Raw genomic sequence first — 16,709 nt, forward strand, 5'->3', positions numbered from 1 at the left:
TGAGCTGAACATTTCCCCCCAAGCTCATTCAGCAAACTCTTAGCTCTGGGTTAGGGATACCCAGACGAGACAAAAACACATCACTGCCCTCTCGGATCTTCTGTTTCACCTGAGGGACACGTCACACGTACGGAGAAGTCAACAAGATACCTTGAGGAAAGAGCTGAAAAGGCCTCCCCCAGGAGGGGGCGTGAGAGCCGAGCCAGGCTGCTAAGAGGGGGGAGATGAAAGACCAAGGTTGGAGGTGGGTCGACAGGCAGACTCAATTGGGCTGAAACGTAGAGTGCTTGGATGCAGTTTTGTGAAATGGGGCTGGAAACGAACTGGAGCCAGACCCTGAAGGGCTCAGAGCGGGGTGAAGCCAAGGAAGTGGAGAGCAGAGGGATAAGATCATCAGATCTAGGCCTTGGGCGGAGGGAAAGACTAGACGTTTGGTGAGAACAGTGAGGACGCGGGTGAAGTAGCCCAGGGGAGAGAGAGTTCCTCCGGAACTGATCAGATTATGACTGGTCAGGCAGAGTAGGGTTGGAGTACAAGGACCAGGGAAGACTCATCCATCTACCTAACAGTGAGTAGGTGAGTCTTTGGGGGAACTGCTCATTTTTCAAGTGGAAAGGCTTGATGAAACTAGCCCCAAAGACGCCACGCACTGCTTTTAAGGGGGAAAAGACTTGTTGACTACTCGGGTTCGTGTCTCTAGCTTCCCGTTTTTCTGAAGCTTAAGTAAGTGTCTGAATTGAAATGTCACTTCTGATCTTTGCAGGGGAAGTGGGGTCTCAATCTGAAAAAGTCAGGGGAGCCTTTGCTGGCTTTCATTAAGGGATCTCAGGGAATTTCCATAGTGTTCAGGTCCTTTATTCTCATTCAGAGATGATCCTACAAACATTATTTCCTGATCCCACCGTTCTGCCATCCCAGAGATGTACTCTATGTTGGTTTTATGGGGCTGGCCACCCACCTGGCCCCATCCGCTCCTCCCCACCTGTGTTCCTGGGTACCACAGGGAACAAAAGCCCTTGAAGAAGGGACTGCAGCACTGTCTGCAGCCCCTGGGGGAGAGGGTCACCAGGCGCCCTCTCTCAGCATCACGTATCGTCTCGGCAGCATCTCTTCACTCTAGGGCCAGCTCTGATTGCGTTGGGATTGGGCCCCTTCATACCGGCATGCCTGAACAAGCTGGTCTTCTGTAGAGTGAGGACCCACGGTGAGTACCTCACTCCTAGAAAGAATCGCTTGCTCTTTTTCCTCCTGTGGAAGCCTCTGCTGCTTTTCCTCTCTCCTTCTCAGAGTCTGTCTGAAGAACTTGATTGTCTTCTGAGTGGAACATTTAGTGCTCTCCGATGACCCATAGAAAAGCGCACACTGCATATTGGTGAATAGAACTCTGAATATTGTAAATATCTAGTTAGCTCCAGGGCGGGAGCGACTGTGAAGAGGAAGCATTAGGCTGCTGAGACATTGGGCTCGGGAAGCAACAAAGCTATTTTTCTATCAGCAGAGGGAATTCCAGAGAACCCCACCCCCCCTCTGCCAGAGAACTCCAGAGATCATCATGTCCCCTACACAATTTCCCAGGCTCTTCTGGTTCTCTATCCAGTTCTCCTTTCCTTTCATGGATGGTATTTGGGGTCAACCAGTATCATGGAAAATTCTCCTTTGGACCTGACTTGCATCCCTCACCGAGGTTATCTTCCAATGTGCTGTTGTTCAGTCCTCTTTGAAGGGAGACTCTTGGTCACCATCTTCTTCATCAACCTATCCACTGTCATTTATTGACTAAGCCACAACCTGAGGGGTTAGCTCTGAGAGTCCCCCAGCAGAGCTACGTCGTGGGCAAGAGAGGCATTGTCAGGGCTAAGGCACAGGCAGAAGAAGAGGAAAGAGAAAGGAAATGGGGCACATGAGGAGAGGAATGAAGGTGAGAGCTTAGGGGGCCAGCTAACTCACTTTAAATCTTAGGGAAATGGGAGCTCATGGTTAAATATGGCGCCGAGCCAGAATTCAGACCCAGATCCTTTCTCTGACTCCAGACCCAAAGCTTTCTCCACCAGACTGTGGAAAGAACCTTAGGCACCATCTGGGCCAACCTTCCTCACTTTACGCTCAGGGAAACTGAGGTTAGAGAAGAGAGAAGAGTCACAGGAGCTAGAGATCCTGACTCCCGGCCTGGCACGCTGCCTCCTGCCGCATGGCCTGCTCTTCCCTCTTGGCAGAGCTGGTGAGGCAGCCCTGGCCTCAGAGGGTGACAGTCAGCATCTAGATAGTGGCAGCTACAGTAAGTGATGGCATTGATAGGTGTGTGTACACCTGGGTTTGGTTGTCAGTATCAGTCCATGATCTCACCTGACCCGGACCATCACCTTGAGTCCCCATTTTACAAATGAGGAAACTGAGACTCGGATAAAGTGATTGGCCCAGGAATTCATCGCAAAGCCAAGTCTCCTTGGCTCCAGAACCATCATCCTTTCCAGTATTATTCGCAATCATGCGCTGCTGCAGAGAGGTCCCCAGATTCCCTTGCGTTGCTCTAAATCCCTATCAAGTAGCACTTCTTCAGCCTGTGCCCCCACCCCCCCAGGGAAAGGGTTAGGAATGTGGACAAGTCACTGAACCTCTCAGCCTCAGTTTCCTTATTTGTAAAATGAAGTGGGTGGTCCTTTCTGAGTCTACATCTTTGATTCCACAAGAAGATAATTGTCAAGCTAAAAGTAATCTCAGAGGCCATCTCGTCCAGCACTCTCATTTTGCAGATGGGGAAACTGAGGCCGAAACTTGCCATGGGGCATACAGATAATTAGTGACTCTTCTTTTCCTGTCCCTTTATTTTCTGTGATGTCCTTTGGAGCCTCCCGGCCACCCCTCCCCACAGAATGTAGACGTCAGATTCTGTCCCAACCTGATCAGTCCTGGCTGTGGTGGGAGGATGCAGAGTAACCAGGCAGTGAGACTCAGAACACCTGCCCACCTTCCTCAGAGTATCTTGTACTTACTTATATTTATAGATGCTGTATTCCCAGCACATAGCAAAGGAAGGAGGGAGGGAGGCAAGGAAGGGAAGGAGAAAGAAAGGGAAAGAAGGGAGAGAGGGAGGAAGGAAGAGCAGGAGAGGAAGGGGGGGAGGGAGGGAGGAACAGAGAGAGAGAGAGAGGACATAGAGGAGAGAGAGATAGGGAATGAGGGGGAAAGAGAGAAGGAAGGAGGGACAGAGAGAAAGGAGAGAGGGAAAGAAAAGGGGGGAGAGAGGGAAGATGAAGGGGGGGAGAGAGAGAAAGGAGAGATGAGGTCACACAGGTAATGATAAGAGGCACAGCCAGGATTTAATCCAGATCCTTCATCTCCCAATCCATATAACAGCCCTTCCCATTCTCTCAAGGCAACCTAATGCTGTCGGCTTGCTCACAGCATCTCCCTTCCACGTTTCTCAGCCCCCTTTTCATAATTCACAGAGACAAAAGTGCGATCCAGTAACTGGTGGAACCCGTCCCTTCCTGCTCCGTGCGGTCCGTGGAGTCGGGAGGGCTGAATCTGGAGTGGAGGGTTCAGACTCTGTCTTTGCTGCTCCCTCAGAATGCTCATCTCCCTGGGCCTTAGTTTCATCGCCAGACTAGTTGATCTCTTTGGGGCTTTGGAGCTCTTATAAATGGTGCCCTCCCCACTGCAGGTTGCAGCTCTTCCCTGCTTTCACAGACGACTTCGTCCTCTGCCAGGCTCTGGTAATGAGCCTGTTGGCATTTAGCTGGGCCAGTCCGTTTGGTTGGCACACACAGAGCCCTTCCAGCCAGAGGAAAACTTTGTGCTTTTCCACTGTAACCTTGAAGAGCCCATGGTGACCCCCACATCATGACATGAAGCATTGAGGATGAACACCAGGGGAGGGAAGAATGGTCCCAGTGCCCTTGGATTCTAAACAGCCCCCCCTCTACACAAAGGTTAGGCTAGAGAAGCCCGAGAGGGAGGCTGAGGGGCTGGCTCCCAACTGGGACGGTCAGCCCCAGCAAAATCTGTCCCTCCCATCATGCACGAGAGGACCAGTGCTGGCGGGGACAGCCTCCCTTGGCTCCAGGAGCTTCGGCCGAATCGTCTGATTGTTGTAGCACCCCTATGTGTGGGCTGCAGCCAGAGTGCAGTGCGGAGGCCAAGACAGCCGTACACCTCCCACTCCGAGCCAGGCTTTCTGCCCAGGTGAGAGAGGATTCGGGAGCCAGGGAGGCCAGTCCAGTGGCTGAGCCGGGACCCCATGTAGAAGCCAGTTTCGCTCCTTTGCCCAGGGAGGTCTGGGCAGTAGGAAAGAGTGTGGAAGAAAGTACCTGCCCCCCAATCACGGGGAAAGAAGCGTAATTCTGCGTTGCACACGCCTTTCGGGTTTTGGTTTTTTGTGTGTGTGTTGTTTTTTTCCCAGAGTCTTCGTTCCTTTGTACTTTTGTGGTTACAGCTGTTTTTATTTGCCTCGGCTGCTGTGGTTTTAAAGGCCTATTTTCACATGGAATGTTATCCAATTAGTAGAGCAATGTGTTGGCTTAAATAAACACTCGGGGGGGAGTCGGCAGTAGGGAGACGGGATGGCTGTTTGCATTGGCAGGAAGAGCTATTCTGACTGTGGTAAACAACTGCAGCTTTAATTGCAGGGTCTCCATAGTTAATTTATACTTCCTAATTTCTCACTTTTCTGCAATGCGATGAAGCCGGGCTGGACGTTATGTCCCAGTGTCCCAGACAGCCTCTGTTGAGATAGTGGCGTTTTTGGTGTGTGTGTGTGTGTGTGTGTGTGTGTGTGTGTGTGTGTGTGTGTGTGTGTGTGTGTTGGCCAGTCCAATCTCAGATGTGTTCATTAAGCACCTACTATGTGCCAAGCACTGTGGTGGATGAACAACAGCCCCTTGTCCTCAAGAAGCTTTCTGCTACGGCCAGGAGGTAGTCTGCCAACAGCCTTGTTTTTAGGTCTCTGACCCTGTTTGTAATTCTGTAATTCACAGATTTGGCTGTTTTATTAATACTGATTTGTGGAGGAAGTGGGGGTGCCAGGAGATAAGGGTATTTCGCCCAAACCTGAACAGCGAGGTAGAATATAAATTCCCCAAAGGCAGGGATGGTGCCCTTTACCCTAGTTGCGAGGACATGGGGCGTTGGTGGTTTTGCTTAGAGATCGATGCACTAGGTAGAGGCAGGAAAACCCTTGCTAGAGAGAGCATTTCTGCGTGCAAAGCTTGTTTGAGGCATTGTGGAGAAACAGACCCAACCAGCTTGCCCTCAGAAAGTTTACCCATGAGCTATAAAATCATTGAAAATCTCTGTGGCCAAAAAGGCCTAGAATAAGAAACTAGCTATTCTGTCTGTCTCCTCATAAATAATTGACAACAAGGAGGAATAACTAACAATTCCCGGATTATTGGGGTTCTGTTCACACTTTTTAATTAACACCGTCTGTGTACGTGAACGATCGGAAATGGATTTGGATGTCTGGTCTTGCATTTCCTAGCAGGGGCTCCAGTCCAGCCGAGTCTTTCATATACTGTGGCCTGTCATCAGATCCTAAGCTATAAAGCAGATAAGTCTAAGTCACAAAACTGTACAGACGGGAACAGAATCCCCATTCAATAATAACTGACATACTCCCTGCCCGTTTCCTGTCTGGATGTTAGCTGCCCTATCTCCGGAACAAGAGGAATGGAGGCTAAATTCCAGGGGCAGGGATTCAGGTTGGCACCTCCTTGTTCCTGGGTGGTGAACTGGAGATGTCTGTGGAAACCTGAAGGGTCTTGGATGAGATTTGGTATCTCGCTCTTCTTCAGGCCCCCAAGAACTCCTCATTGCCATTGCCCCATTTACCACCTGGGGTTGCCGGAGACACTGGAGAAGCCTCGTGCATGGTGAGGGTCTTGGGTTCAAGTTCCACTCCTGCCATTTACCTGAGAGACTGTGGCGAATCACCTCACCCTCTCTGATCCTCTGGCACCTCCTAAAGCCTTAGCTCCTGAGTTCTAGAGGGATTATGATCCATGCTGGTAGAGAACATCACAAGAAAAATCACAGATCCTCAATGTAGGGTCAGTAATCTTGTTGCATGTCACTTGTATCCCCCCAACTAGAGTCCAGGGCCAGCCCCTTAGGCCTAGGCTGTGCCTAGAAGTGTGCCTTATACCTAGGGAATGCTCAGTAAAAGCTGATTGATGGTTAATTAATCAGTGATTAATGATGTTTAACTCCCTAGCCAAAGAGCATCAGTTTGGGGGACTGTGGCCTAATAGCCGGGCCAAAGCAACAGGCCCAGAGGACCCGTGTTCAAATCCTGGCTCTTCCAGTAGCTCTTTGACACTTGGCATGTCATATCCTCTCTCTGAGCCTCAGTTTCCACAATGGTCAAATGAAGGCACTCGAGTTCAACCAAAACTCATCCATAAAATGAGCGCTTGCTGTATTGAATACATTAGTACCAAGAAGATACTCAGAGGGTATTGCGGCATCAACAGCAATGCCAATAGAATGGAAGCTTCTTTAGGCCAGGGCCTGTTTTGTTGCTTCTGTTCCTTTATTTTTGTCTCTAGTTGCTAGCATAGGACCCCAACACATAGAAGGCACTTAATCAGTGAAGACTGATTGGGCACACAGACCTTGGCATCCCATCCCCAGCCCTACCTTCTGCATAAAGCCCACACACTCGCCCAGGCTGGTTTAGCTTCACCTCTGCCTTGCCACCCACCCCCCGCCAGCCTTATTGGCAGAGGAGAGCTCCCCAGCATCCAGCTGCAGGCGGAACTGCAGCTCACCTGGAGATTAGCTGGGAGTCAGACTCATTTGGAGAGAAGACCAGCGTCCTGGTGTTCCCTGGCCCTGAGAGTGGAAGCTTCTGTTCACATCAGAAAGTGTCTGGTATCTGGCCATGGTCCTGAATCCCAGGGATTCTTGGCTGGCTGGAGCCAGGGCCTCCTCAAGGACAGTGATGCTACCGATCTCACACCCAGGCAGCTTTCCAGTTTTCTGGGAGACTCAGCCGTCTCCTGATCATCTTCATTCTTAGGGTTATTGTCGTAGAATTAGAAGGGACCTCAGAGGTCACCTGGTCCAACCCCCTCACGTTGTGGAAACAGGTTTTTTGTAGGAAGGGGAATAAATAGCTTCTAGGAGATAGGGTGAGCAGAGGCATGAAGGACTATTAAGAGTTTTGGGGGAAAGGAATAGGAGGACAGAAAATTACCCAGTTTGCCAAAAACATGAAGGTGAGTAATAGGAGATAAACCTAGAAGAAAGGAAGGAAATAAGCATTTATTAGGCACCTCCTGTGTGCCAGGCACTGTGTAAGTGCTTTATAGATCTCTCATTTGATCCTCACAGCAACCCTGGGAGGTCCATACTGTTATCTCCAGTAATAGCAGCTCACATTTACATAGCGCTTCCGCCTCTGGGAGGGTTATAATGGTGCTCCAGGCAGGCAGAAGGAAATCAGGAGCAGAACCAGGTTTAGGAAGAAACACAGCAGCCGGCCTTTGCACCCTCCCTCGCGGTCATCTATCTCCAAATTCTAGAATGTGGGAGCCAGAAGAGGCCTCACTTAGAAAGTTTACAGATAAGACTAGGGAAGTGCAGTGACTTACCCAGCGTCACACAGCCTTAGTGGCAGAGCTAGCAATGAAGCCTCAGCGTTCGGCCATCTGTGCCCAGCCCTCTGCTCTTTGGGGATAAGGCAAAAGAAGAAAAGAATGCCCTTGAATTTCTTGGGATTTGTGCGCGGATTTTCTTCCCCTGGGACATCCTACCTAGAGGTTCTTGTTATATGAGAGGCCTTGGTAAAGCAGGGGTGAGGGGCTGTAGACCAGGTGGTCTCTTAAGGCTTCTTCCAGCTCTGCCTGAGATCCTGTGATCTGCGCAGGCCCTTTAAAGCAGAATGCCCAGCTCCTGGGCTCGTGGCTTGCCCAAGGCCTCAAGTGGCATTTGTTTCTAGGCAGGGGCGTCTGGTCCCAGGGGGCAGCTGCAAAAGGTCAGAGCCAGAGCTGGGTTGGCAGGGCTCCTATGCCTTCCCTCCGCTTGAGAAATGGTCTCGGAGGGACAGTCGCTTTTCAGCCTCAGGCTAGCCTGACTTTTTACCAGATCCCCTTCCTTGGAAACAAAAGGGCAAAGTAGGATTCTGGAGCCAGCACGGGAAAGGGCTGATCCCAGGAGCTCATCAGAGTGGGACAGTGCAGAAGGCTGAGATTCAGGTGCAGGCCAGAGTCAGACACAAGGCTGTGAGAGGGCCAGGGAAGCAGGCGTTGGCCTCTGAACTCCCTGCCCATCAAACCCTAGGTCCCTTGCACAGAGCCAAGGCAGGAGGCCTCCCTAGGCTGGCTGAGGGCCCAGAGTTGAACTGAGCTGAGCAGTGGAGCAGGGAGACAGGCCAGCACTTTGTCAGAGAAGATTAGGGCTGGAGGGAGAACCTTCCAGATCATCTAATCCAGTTGCCCAATGTATAGATAGACACTGATAACCCAGCCTCATATAGCATCACTAATTGGAATCTGGGGCCTTGTTTTCTCCCGAAATGGTAACACCCACCCCTTGTGGCTGAGCTAGACCCAATTCTCTACATTAATTATGCTTGCACTTATCCAAAGAATAGGCTGGCTCATTTATGCTGAGACACTGTGGCATCGTGGGTAGAGGGCCAACCCTGGTGCCCTCCTGTAACATATCAGCTGTGTGACCTTGGGCACACAGAATGTTCCCAGAAAACATTCTGAGATTTCTTAAGTTGAAGAATAGCGACTGCCCTGCACTGATGAAGTGGGTTTGCACACTGGAAGTTCCCAAATAAGAGAGCATGTTGAGTCATTTCAGTCCTGTCCAACTCTTCGTGATCCCATTTGAGTTTTGGTTTGGTTTGGTTTGGTTTGGTTTTTTGGCAAAGATACTGAAGTGGTTTGCCATTTCCTCCAGCTCATTTGACATTTGAGGAAACTGAAGCAAACGGGGTTAAGTGACTTACCCAAGGTCACACAGCTAGTAAGTTTCTGAGGCCAGATTTGGACTCAGGAAGATGAGTCTTCCTGACTCCAGGCCCAGCACTCTGCATTATGGCACCACTGAACCGCCCAAGGGAACCACAGTTGCATTTTTGAAGGGCTTTGAAAACCTTAGGATGCATTAATAACTCCAGTCTCAATGCTGACGATTGCAAGGAAGAGACAACGATGTTCTCATATTGTTCCATGTGGGTGGGCACCATGACAAAGATGCCTGAATGGGTCATCCTGCCTTGAGCCAGGACTCCTCTCTTCCATTCCTGTGACTCTTTCAGAGGAACAGCTTAGCAGGCATCATAGGATCCCAGATCTAAAGCTGGCATGGACCTCAGGGGAGATTTTAGTCCACCCCACCCCCATTTTACAGGTGAGGAGACTGAGGCCCAGAGAGGTCAGTGGTGGTTGCAGAAGCCAAGAGTTGAACCTAGGTCCTTTGTACCACCAGATTTCACACCCAAACACCTTTGATCCTGTCCTTTCTTAGGACTGATTACTTTCAGAGTGAGACAAATGAAAAAGCAAAACATATACCGCATAGTGTTAGAACGAGGAGATACAGAGAGTGCTAACACCTGGGGGGATCAGAAAAGGCCTCAAGCATGAGCCTTTAGAGGTAGAAAGGTGGGTTGTTATCATCTCCATTTGATAGCCCCAGCTGAAGGGGCTCCCCCAGTCACATGGCTGTTAAGCATCAAGTAAGAGTCAAGCCTGTTCTTTCCTAGTGTTCTTTCCTCTTCATGAGTAAACCTGTACACCTGGAACTCCTTGAAACAGAATGTCTATGTCTAGTGTCCTCAAAGTCTGGAGCCCCATAACCTTCCTGTTTCCAGCCTTCAGGGCCCATTAGTCAGTCCGCTGGCCCATATGTCCAAGGCGTCGTGCTAAGCCCTGCCCTGGAGACATAAAGCTGGGTTTCAGAAAACAAATCCTGCTCTCAAGGGGCTCAGGTCTAGTGTTGGCTTGGGAATGTCAGCCCGTGTTTCAGTTGTGGCTCTGCCTGTGATTTCCTTGGACAAGTCTTTTCACCTGGGCCTCAGTTTCCTCCACTGTAAGTCAAATTAGGGGCTTGGACAAGATGCACTCTGAGGTCCTCACCAGTTGAAATGCTGCAGTCCTAGGATTATCAAGAAAATGAGAGCCTTTGAGTCTTCCTGTTCAGACTTGTTATAGTGTCCCCATATGGAATTCTCTCCATGCAGCATCATGTAATGAGCAAATCCAAGGGTGGGAAAAAGGCTTAGCAGCCATCTCATCCACCCCAGAGCCCCACAACCCTGTGGCCGCTGTGCCGGTGACCACCCAGCCTTTGCCTGAAGACCTCCAGTGGGGGAAAAGCTGCCATTCCCCAGCACACAGGCTGACTTGCGGCTGTGCTTTGAATAGCTCTCCCTCATCATTAGGGAGGTTTTTCCCAATATTGAGGCTAAATTTACCTCTTCTCACTGCTTGTCCACTGCAGGCCATCAGGACAAGCCCACTCCGTAACAAATACAAGCCATGTGAAACTAGAGGAATGAGTGTGGGGGAAGGGGGGGCTCCTGAGGATGAGTCTGGAATGCAGAGGGGACAGTGCATTGGGATTGTTTTTGGAGAAGAGAACAAACCCTGTCCACGTGGCCCTGGGTCGGAGCCAGGCTCACAGCAGGGAGCTGGCGACGGGTGACAAGATCCCCTGAGAACCCTTATGTCCGCTCCATGAGAAATGACTCAGCATCCTTGAGGAGGTGCTGCCTCTTGGCCTTCCCCCTCCTCTCGCACACTGGGGATTGACGCTCTTTGTGGGTCCCCGGAGGATGGGGTGCCAGCAACGCCAAGCTACCGATCAATTTCTCTTCCCCATCTTGAAACCCAGGCTCCCTCCATCAAGCTATTCTCCTGCCGAGACAGCTGAGAGCGAGTGGGTTTTAAAGCTCTGAATGGACCATTTCGGTTTCAAGTCCAGATGCATTTTTATGTCCGCCTGGAAAAAATGTAGAGGCTCTGCTGGCATCCAGAAGAGTTTTTAAAATATATATAAAAAAAAAAAGTTTACTGCACCTGGCCCTTCTTGTAATGCACGAGGAAGAAAGTGTGGCTTTAACACAGCTGGCTGCTCCCTCTTGCCTCCCAAGCTTCCACCAAGAAGCAGTGGGCTAGTGGAAAGAGCCTTGAATGCTGGGTCAGAAAGGGAGGACCTGGGCTCCAGTCCCACATCCAGCACCAATCAGCAATGTGACTCAGGATAAGTCATTTCATCAGTCAGTCAACAGACTTTTATTAGGCTCCTGCTGGATAGCCCAATGGATAGAACCTGATATCAGGAAGACCTGAGTTAAATCTGGACTTAGACATCTATTAGCTGTGTGACCTCGGACAAGTCACTTCACCTCCTGTTTCCTCAACTATTAAATGGCGATTATAATGGTACCTACCTTACAAAGTTATTATGAGGATCAGGTGCCTGCAGAGTATGTAGTAGATGCTCACCTTCCCTTTAATAATAAGTTCTATAATTGTACCAAAAATCAAAAAAATCAAGTTCACTAGGCTTCTAATTTGTGGGCTTCACTCTCTTCCCGTTTTTAGAAAACTGGGACAATGTTTGTCCTCATTTGCCAGCCCTGCAGTGCCTCTCCTGTTCTCCATGATTTTAAAAATATCATCAAAAGTGGTTCAGTAATTATATCTGCTAATAGTTGTTCCCCATACCCCCACACCCCCGCCCCCGATATTGTAGGATGTAGTTCATCTGGGTAACTTGACTATATCTAAGGTACCTAAGTAGACTCTCACTGATCTGGGGGGGGGGGGGGTTATCAGATCCCTGTTAGCCATTTTTAATCTGTCCTTTCTAGCCCAGAGATCCTTCTCCTCACAAATGGCCTGGTGAAATAAAAATTGATCATCTCCGCCTTCCCTTTTATCAGTCACATCTTCTCACCAACCCTAAGTGGTGGTCATATCACTTTTTGGATCCTTCCCTTTCCCCTATTTATAGGTCTTAAAAATGAGCACATGGGGCAGCTAGGTGGCGCAGTGGATAGAGAACCGGCCGTGGAGTCAGGAGTACCTGAGTTCAAATTCGGCCTCAGACACTTAACACTTACTAGCTGTGTGACCTTGGGCGAGTCACTTAACCCCATTTGCCTCACCAAAATAAACAAACAAATAAATAAATAAATAATTTTTTTTTTGATGAGCGCAAAACATTTGTTGTAAATTTCCTTGACAACATCTACCCATTCTGAGATTCGCCATTTCTGACAAAATCTTTACATACTTTTGCATACTTTTAGATTAATCTTCTGTTGCCTGGCCTTGCTTCCATCTGAGTTGGTTGCAGAGTTCCTTGTGCATCCACATCATGCTCTTCAGACAAATCATTTTTCCTCCTTCTCATTGTATCAGTTTCTGACTCTCTTTGCTGTTTCATCAATGGAAATTTCCTTTCCCTCCTAGACTGATTTCCCTTATAAAATTTTAGTCTGTGGGAACTATACATCATTTTTAAAATCTTTTCTCTCTAAATCCAAGGGAATGTGTTAGGCTATATGGGGCTTTCCTCTCTGATTCTAAGCTCTTAAGATAAAGTGGTAACTTCCCTTCAAAATTCATTTCCTTTCTACCCCAGGAACCGGTTCTTTTTCCCTTTTGGGAGAATCAAATACAAAGTACAATTTTCTCCCCCCAGCTCCCCCTTTTTTTTTCCTTCTTATACTTTTTTAAAGGATGAAATTATCATTAAAGCAACCAGTAAATTATTACCTTTTCTGCTTTTGGAAGAAAGAGAACCCCATGTCTATGTCAGATTAATTGGAGTCCACCTCCGCTCCCCGCCTTACCGTTTGTATCTGATTTGTGATCTGTTTCCTGGACTCCTCATCTATTTCCTCTTTCTGTCGCGGTGGTCTATAGTATACTCTGGTAGTGCTGACTCCACTAAAGTTTATCCAGATGTTTTACCTGCCCTGAGCCTCACCTTTAATAGAAGGTCGCTTTGTGTAACCTTATATTAAAGACGAGGAAAGTGAGCCTTATGGGGGGAATGGCTTGCTTAAAGGTCCCATAGCTGGTAAATAACTGCAGGGATTTGAATAGACGTCCTTGATCTCTGATCTCATGGCCTTGTTCTGCTTCCTCCTCACTTTATAACCTAGGATAAGTCTCTTCTCTCCTCCATGCCTCAGTTTCCCTACTAACCCATAGCTACCTGGACCGATTAGAGGGTCAGAGAGTGAGTACGGCCTCCTGCGCACCAGTGCTCACACTTTAAGCTAGCCCACCTCCCTTCCCTCCTGCTTCTCGGGTGTCTCTATTCTGATTCATGCACTAAGTTTCATCACAATTTCTCATAGACCAGCTCCCTCTTTAATTGAGCCCCTCAAACCCTTTACCTAAATCAGTTACAGCCATTGCTCAACTGGGATCACCCAGGTAGGTTGTGATTGCCAAGTTTTTTGAGCAACCCCCCCCCCCAAAAAAAAAAATTAATGGACTTCCTGCATGGTAATAATTGTGTTATTAGTATCTGTTTATCAAGAAAATTCATTATGACAGAAACTCCCCGGTATTCAAGAACTCAGTTCTCTCTTCCTCAGATTATCTATTACGTAGGTAACATGTAATTCCCTACAAGTTTTGTACCTCCAACAGGATTTAAGTGCCAGGGCCTATTGCTTTAGTTTTATCTCTGTGTCACAATGCCTGACATATACGTGGCTTGGGGGTTTGACTGCCGACAAGTATGGTGACTAGACAGCATTGGCTTTCCATTGCTATACGGCCTCTGCCTCTTGCTTTCTTGTGTAATCTTTGACCCACCTGACCTTCCTAAGTCCTCGGTTTCTTTTGCAGAATGATTTTGTTAGAATAAATGGTCCCTTTCATCCCTAGTTCTATGATCCTAAAGAAAGTCAGGGGCAATCCTTGGACAGGTCTCTTTGCCACTCTCTGCCTCAGTTTCCCACATGAAAAATGGGCGGTGGGGCAGCTAGGTGGTGCAGTGGTTAAAGCACTGGCCCTAGAGTCAGGAGTACCTGGGTTCAAATCCAGCCTCAGACCCTTAACACTTACTAGCTGTGTGACCCTGGGCAAGTCACTTAACCCCAATTGCCTCACTAAAAAAAAAAAAGAAAGAAAGAAAAAGAAAAATGGGCGGCAGTAGCCTCAATTCATTCTCAATCTCCCATGAACTTTTTAGGATAAGATGTACTTTGAATCCCTCAGAAGGAAAACGTTTTATAAAAATGGCAGTGTCCGTGTAAAAATGGCAGTGTCCATGTTAGAGGGGAGCATTAATGCACAGGTCATGTTCTCCCCTACAGCCAGCAGTCTCCAGTTGCCCAGTACAGCCGAGGTGCCCTTCCCCAGCAGAAGAAGAGCTAAGCTAATGGGGTCACCCTCCATGGCTGGGATTTTAACATGGAAAATAAGGTGATTGCTTTCGAGCAGGCACCAATTACAGGCCTGGACTGTGGATATATTGACTGGTCAATCAGTCACTTGCAGTTCGCTCTGTAGGAACATAAGCAGCTAATTAAATAGATATGCCCAACCGTTCCCTAAACCCTCCTTGGAGATCCGATGTCATGAGAGCAGGAACTCATGGTGGGCACTTTGCAGTGCTTTCAGAGGCATTGAATGGAGGTGGTCGAATCGGGGGAAGGGACAGATGATGACTTTGACCTAACACGGAATCTTCTCCTGTTCCCTGTTACAGAGAGCGTTCAATGCCCTATGCCACAGCACCCATTTGTACGGCAGAAGACTGGTCCTTGAGTGGGCAGACACAGAAGAGACGGTCCAGGCCCTGAGGCGGAAGACAGCTCAGCATTTTCATGGTAAGTCACTGGTGGCCCTCCTGTGCTGGTGGCTTACCTTCTCTACCCTTCAGCTGGTCCAGGGAAGAAGCTGGGCTGACCTGAGACAGGAGCTTCTCCTTTCCTGGAGGTCTCACCCACAGTCTAGATGACCTGGCTGAGCATGGGAGCTGGCCTTGGTGCTGAGGCCTGTGGTTGTGAGAGCTGGTCTTGGTGCTGAGACCTGTGATTGTGAGAGCTGGCCTTGGTGCTGAGGCCTGTGGTTGTGAGAGCTGGTCTTGGTGCTGAGGCCTGTGGTTGTGAGAGCTGGTCTTGGTGCTGAGGCCTGTGGTTGTGAGAGCTGGCCTTGGTGCTGGCCCCTGTGGTTGTGAGAGCTGGCCTTGGTGCTGACCCCTGTGGTTGTGAGAGCTGGCCTTGGTGCTGAGACCTGTGGTTGTGAGAGCTGGCCTTGGTGCTGCCAGGACCACAGACTGGGGTATATTGGAGGAGCACTGTGTTTTCTAGATCTGGCTCTGCCCCTTAGTAGCCTTCTAACTTGAATAAGACTCTCATCTCTGTGAAATGGAGATAACAGTACTGCCCTGGCCTCACTCACATGATTCTAGCAGGGACTAGATGGTACAATGACTACCAAAAGCAGTCTACCTTGTAGACCACAAAGCACCCTCTGGATAGGTCTTTGTGAGGCAATCTTCTATGAGAATAGAGCACAGGGCCTGGGCTCAGGAAGATCTGAGTTCTGGACAAGTCATTTAACCTCTTTCTGCCTCGGTTTCTTCCTCTATAAGAGGGGGAAGGGGGTACCACCTCCCAAGGTTATTGTGAAGATCAAATGAGATAAGTATAAAAGTGTTTAGCACAGTGCTTGACACATAGTAAATGCTAGATAAATGTTAGTTTAGATATTAATGTTGATGGTGATGACGATAATGACAAGTGAAACAGTCCCTTCCCTCAAGAAACTTACATTCACATAGACAGCCCAGAGGGGTCTCTCTGTTCTCTGTGTCTCACGCTGTGTATATGGGACTTAACTCCCAGAAAAGGATGGGGGGGCAGGGGGAGGGGGAGGGGCAGTTGTCTCCGTGATGAAATCATGGATCTTTTGAGTAGTCACAAGCAGTGTAAATGACACATCACTGGAGTTGAAGTGAGGAGGCTTGTATTCTACTCAAACACTCACCAGCCTCATGACTTGGACTTTCGGGCTTCTCTGAGCCTCAGTGTCCTCATCTTTAAAATGGGTGTGAGAATACTTGAACCATGCACCTCAGCAGGGTGGCTGAAGAAAAAGTTGTGTTACCTTCTAGGAGCTATTATGGTTGTGATTCCAAACTCCTTTGGAGTGGATGCTAAGTGGTGTCGGGAAATCTGGGCTTTTGGATCCCCATGACAGGGGTGTGCCATTGGAGGCTGGGTCACATATGCTTTGCAGAAGAGCACTGATCCCTAGGACATCTAGGACAAAAGAAACAAGCATTAAAATTTAATAGATGACTTGACGGTCAAAAGCTCAGGTCTCACTACAGATACCGGAGCTCAGAAGGAGTGACTTCCTTTTATTGACAGCCATTGACAGGCTCAAATGCACTCGTTGGCAAATATTTGTGTAAGTGACTGTCCCCAGAGTAGAGGTGTGGGCTTGAGATCAATGGCCCTTTCCCGCTTTCTCTCTTGGTGGCCCTCAACACCAGCTGAGAAAAGTCCCATCTAAGCAGTTCTGGCTGGGTTTGGAGAGAAGTGCCCTTCGATAAATTGAATGCAAAAAATGGAATTGTTGCCTAAACCTAGAGGAAAAACTCCTTGGTGAGCAGTTCTGTGAGACTGTTCACCATCTACAGCCTCCAAGGAACTCAGAGACAAAAGCCTAGGCTTTGAGAGCTGAACAGCAAGAAAAAAACCATCTTTTCTTGTTTGA

The 16,709-nt window shown here is 48.8% G+C and overlaps 1 protein-coding gene across 3 annotated transcripts in view; it reads left to right on the plus strand.

Moving 5' to 3' along the window:
• Positions 1-16,709, plus strand: part of RBM19 (RNA binding motif protein 19) — a 172,159-nt gene that overhangs the window by 111,435 nt on the left and 44,015 nt on the right. For all 3 annotated transcript variants that reach the window (XM_043979827.1, XM_043979828.1, XM_043979829.1), the window contains one exon: positions 14,692-14,812. In XM_043979827.1, the coding sequence (XP_043835762.1) occupies positions 14,692-14,812 (121 nt within the window). The remainder of the gene's footprint in view (positions 1-14,691; positions 14,813-16,709) is intronic.

This window comes from Dromiciops gliroides, chromosome 1 (assembly GCF_019393635.1).
Source record: "Dromiciops gliroides isolate mDroGli1 chromosome 1, mDroGli1.pri, whole genome shotgun sequence".
Taxonomy (NCBI): Eukaryota; Metazoa; Chordata; class Mammalia; order Microbiotheria; family Microbiotheriidae; genus Dromiciops; species Dromiciops gliroides.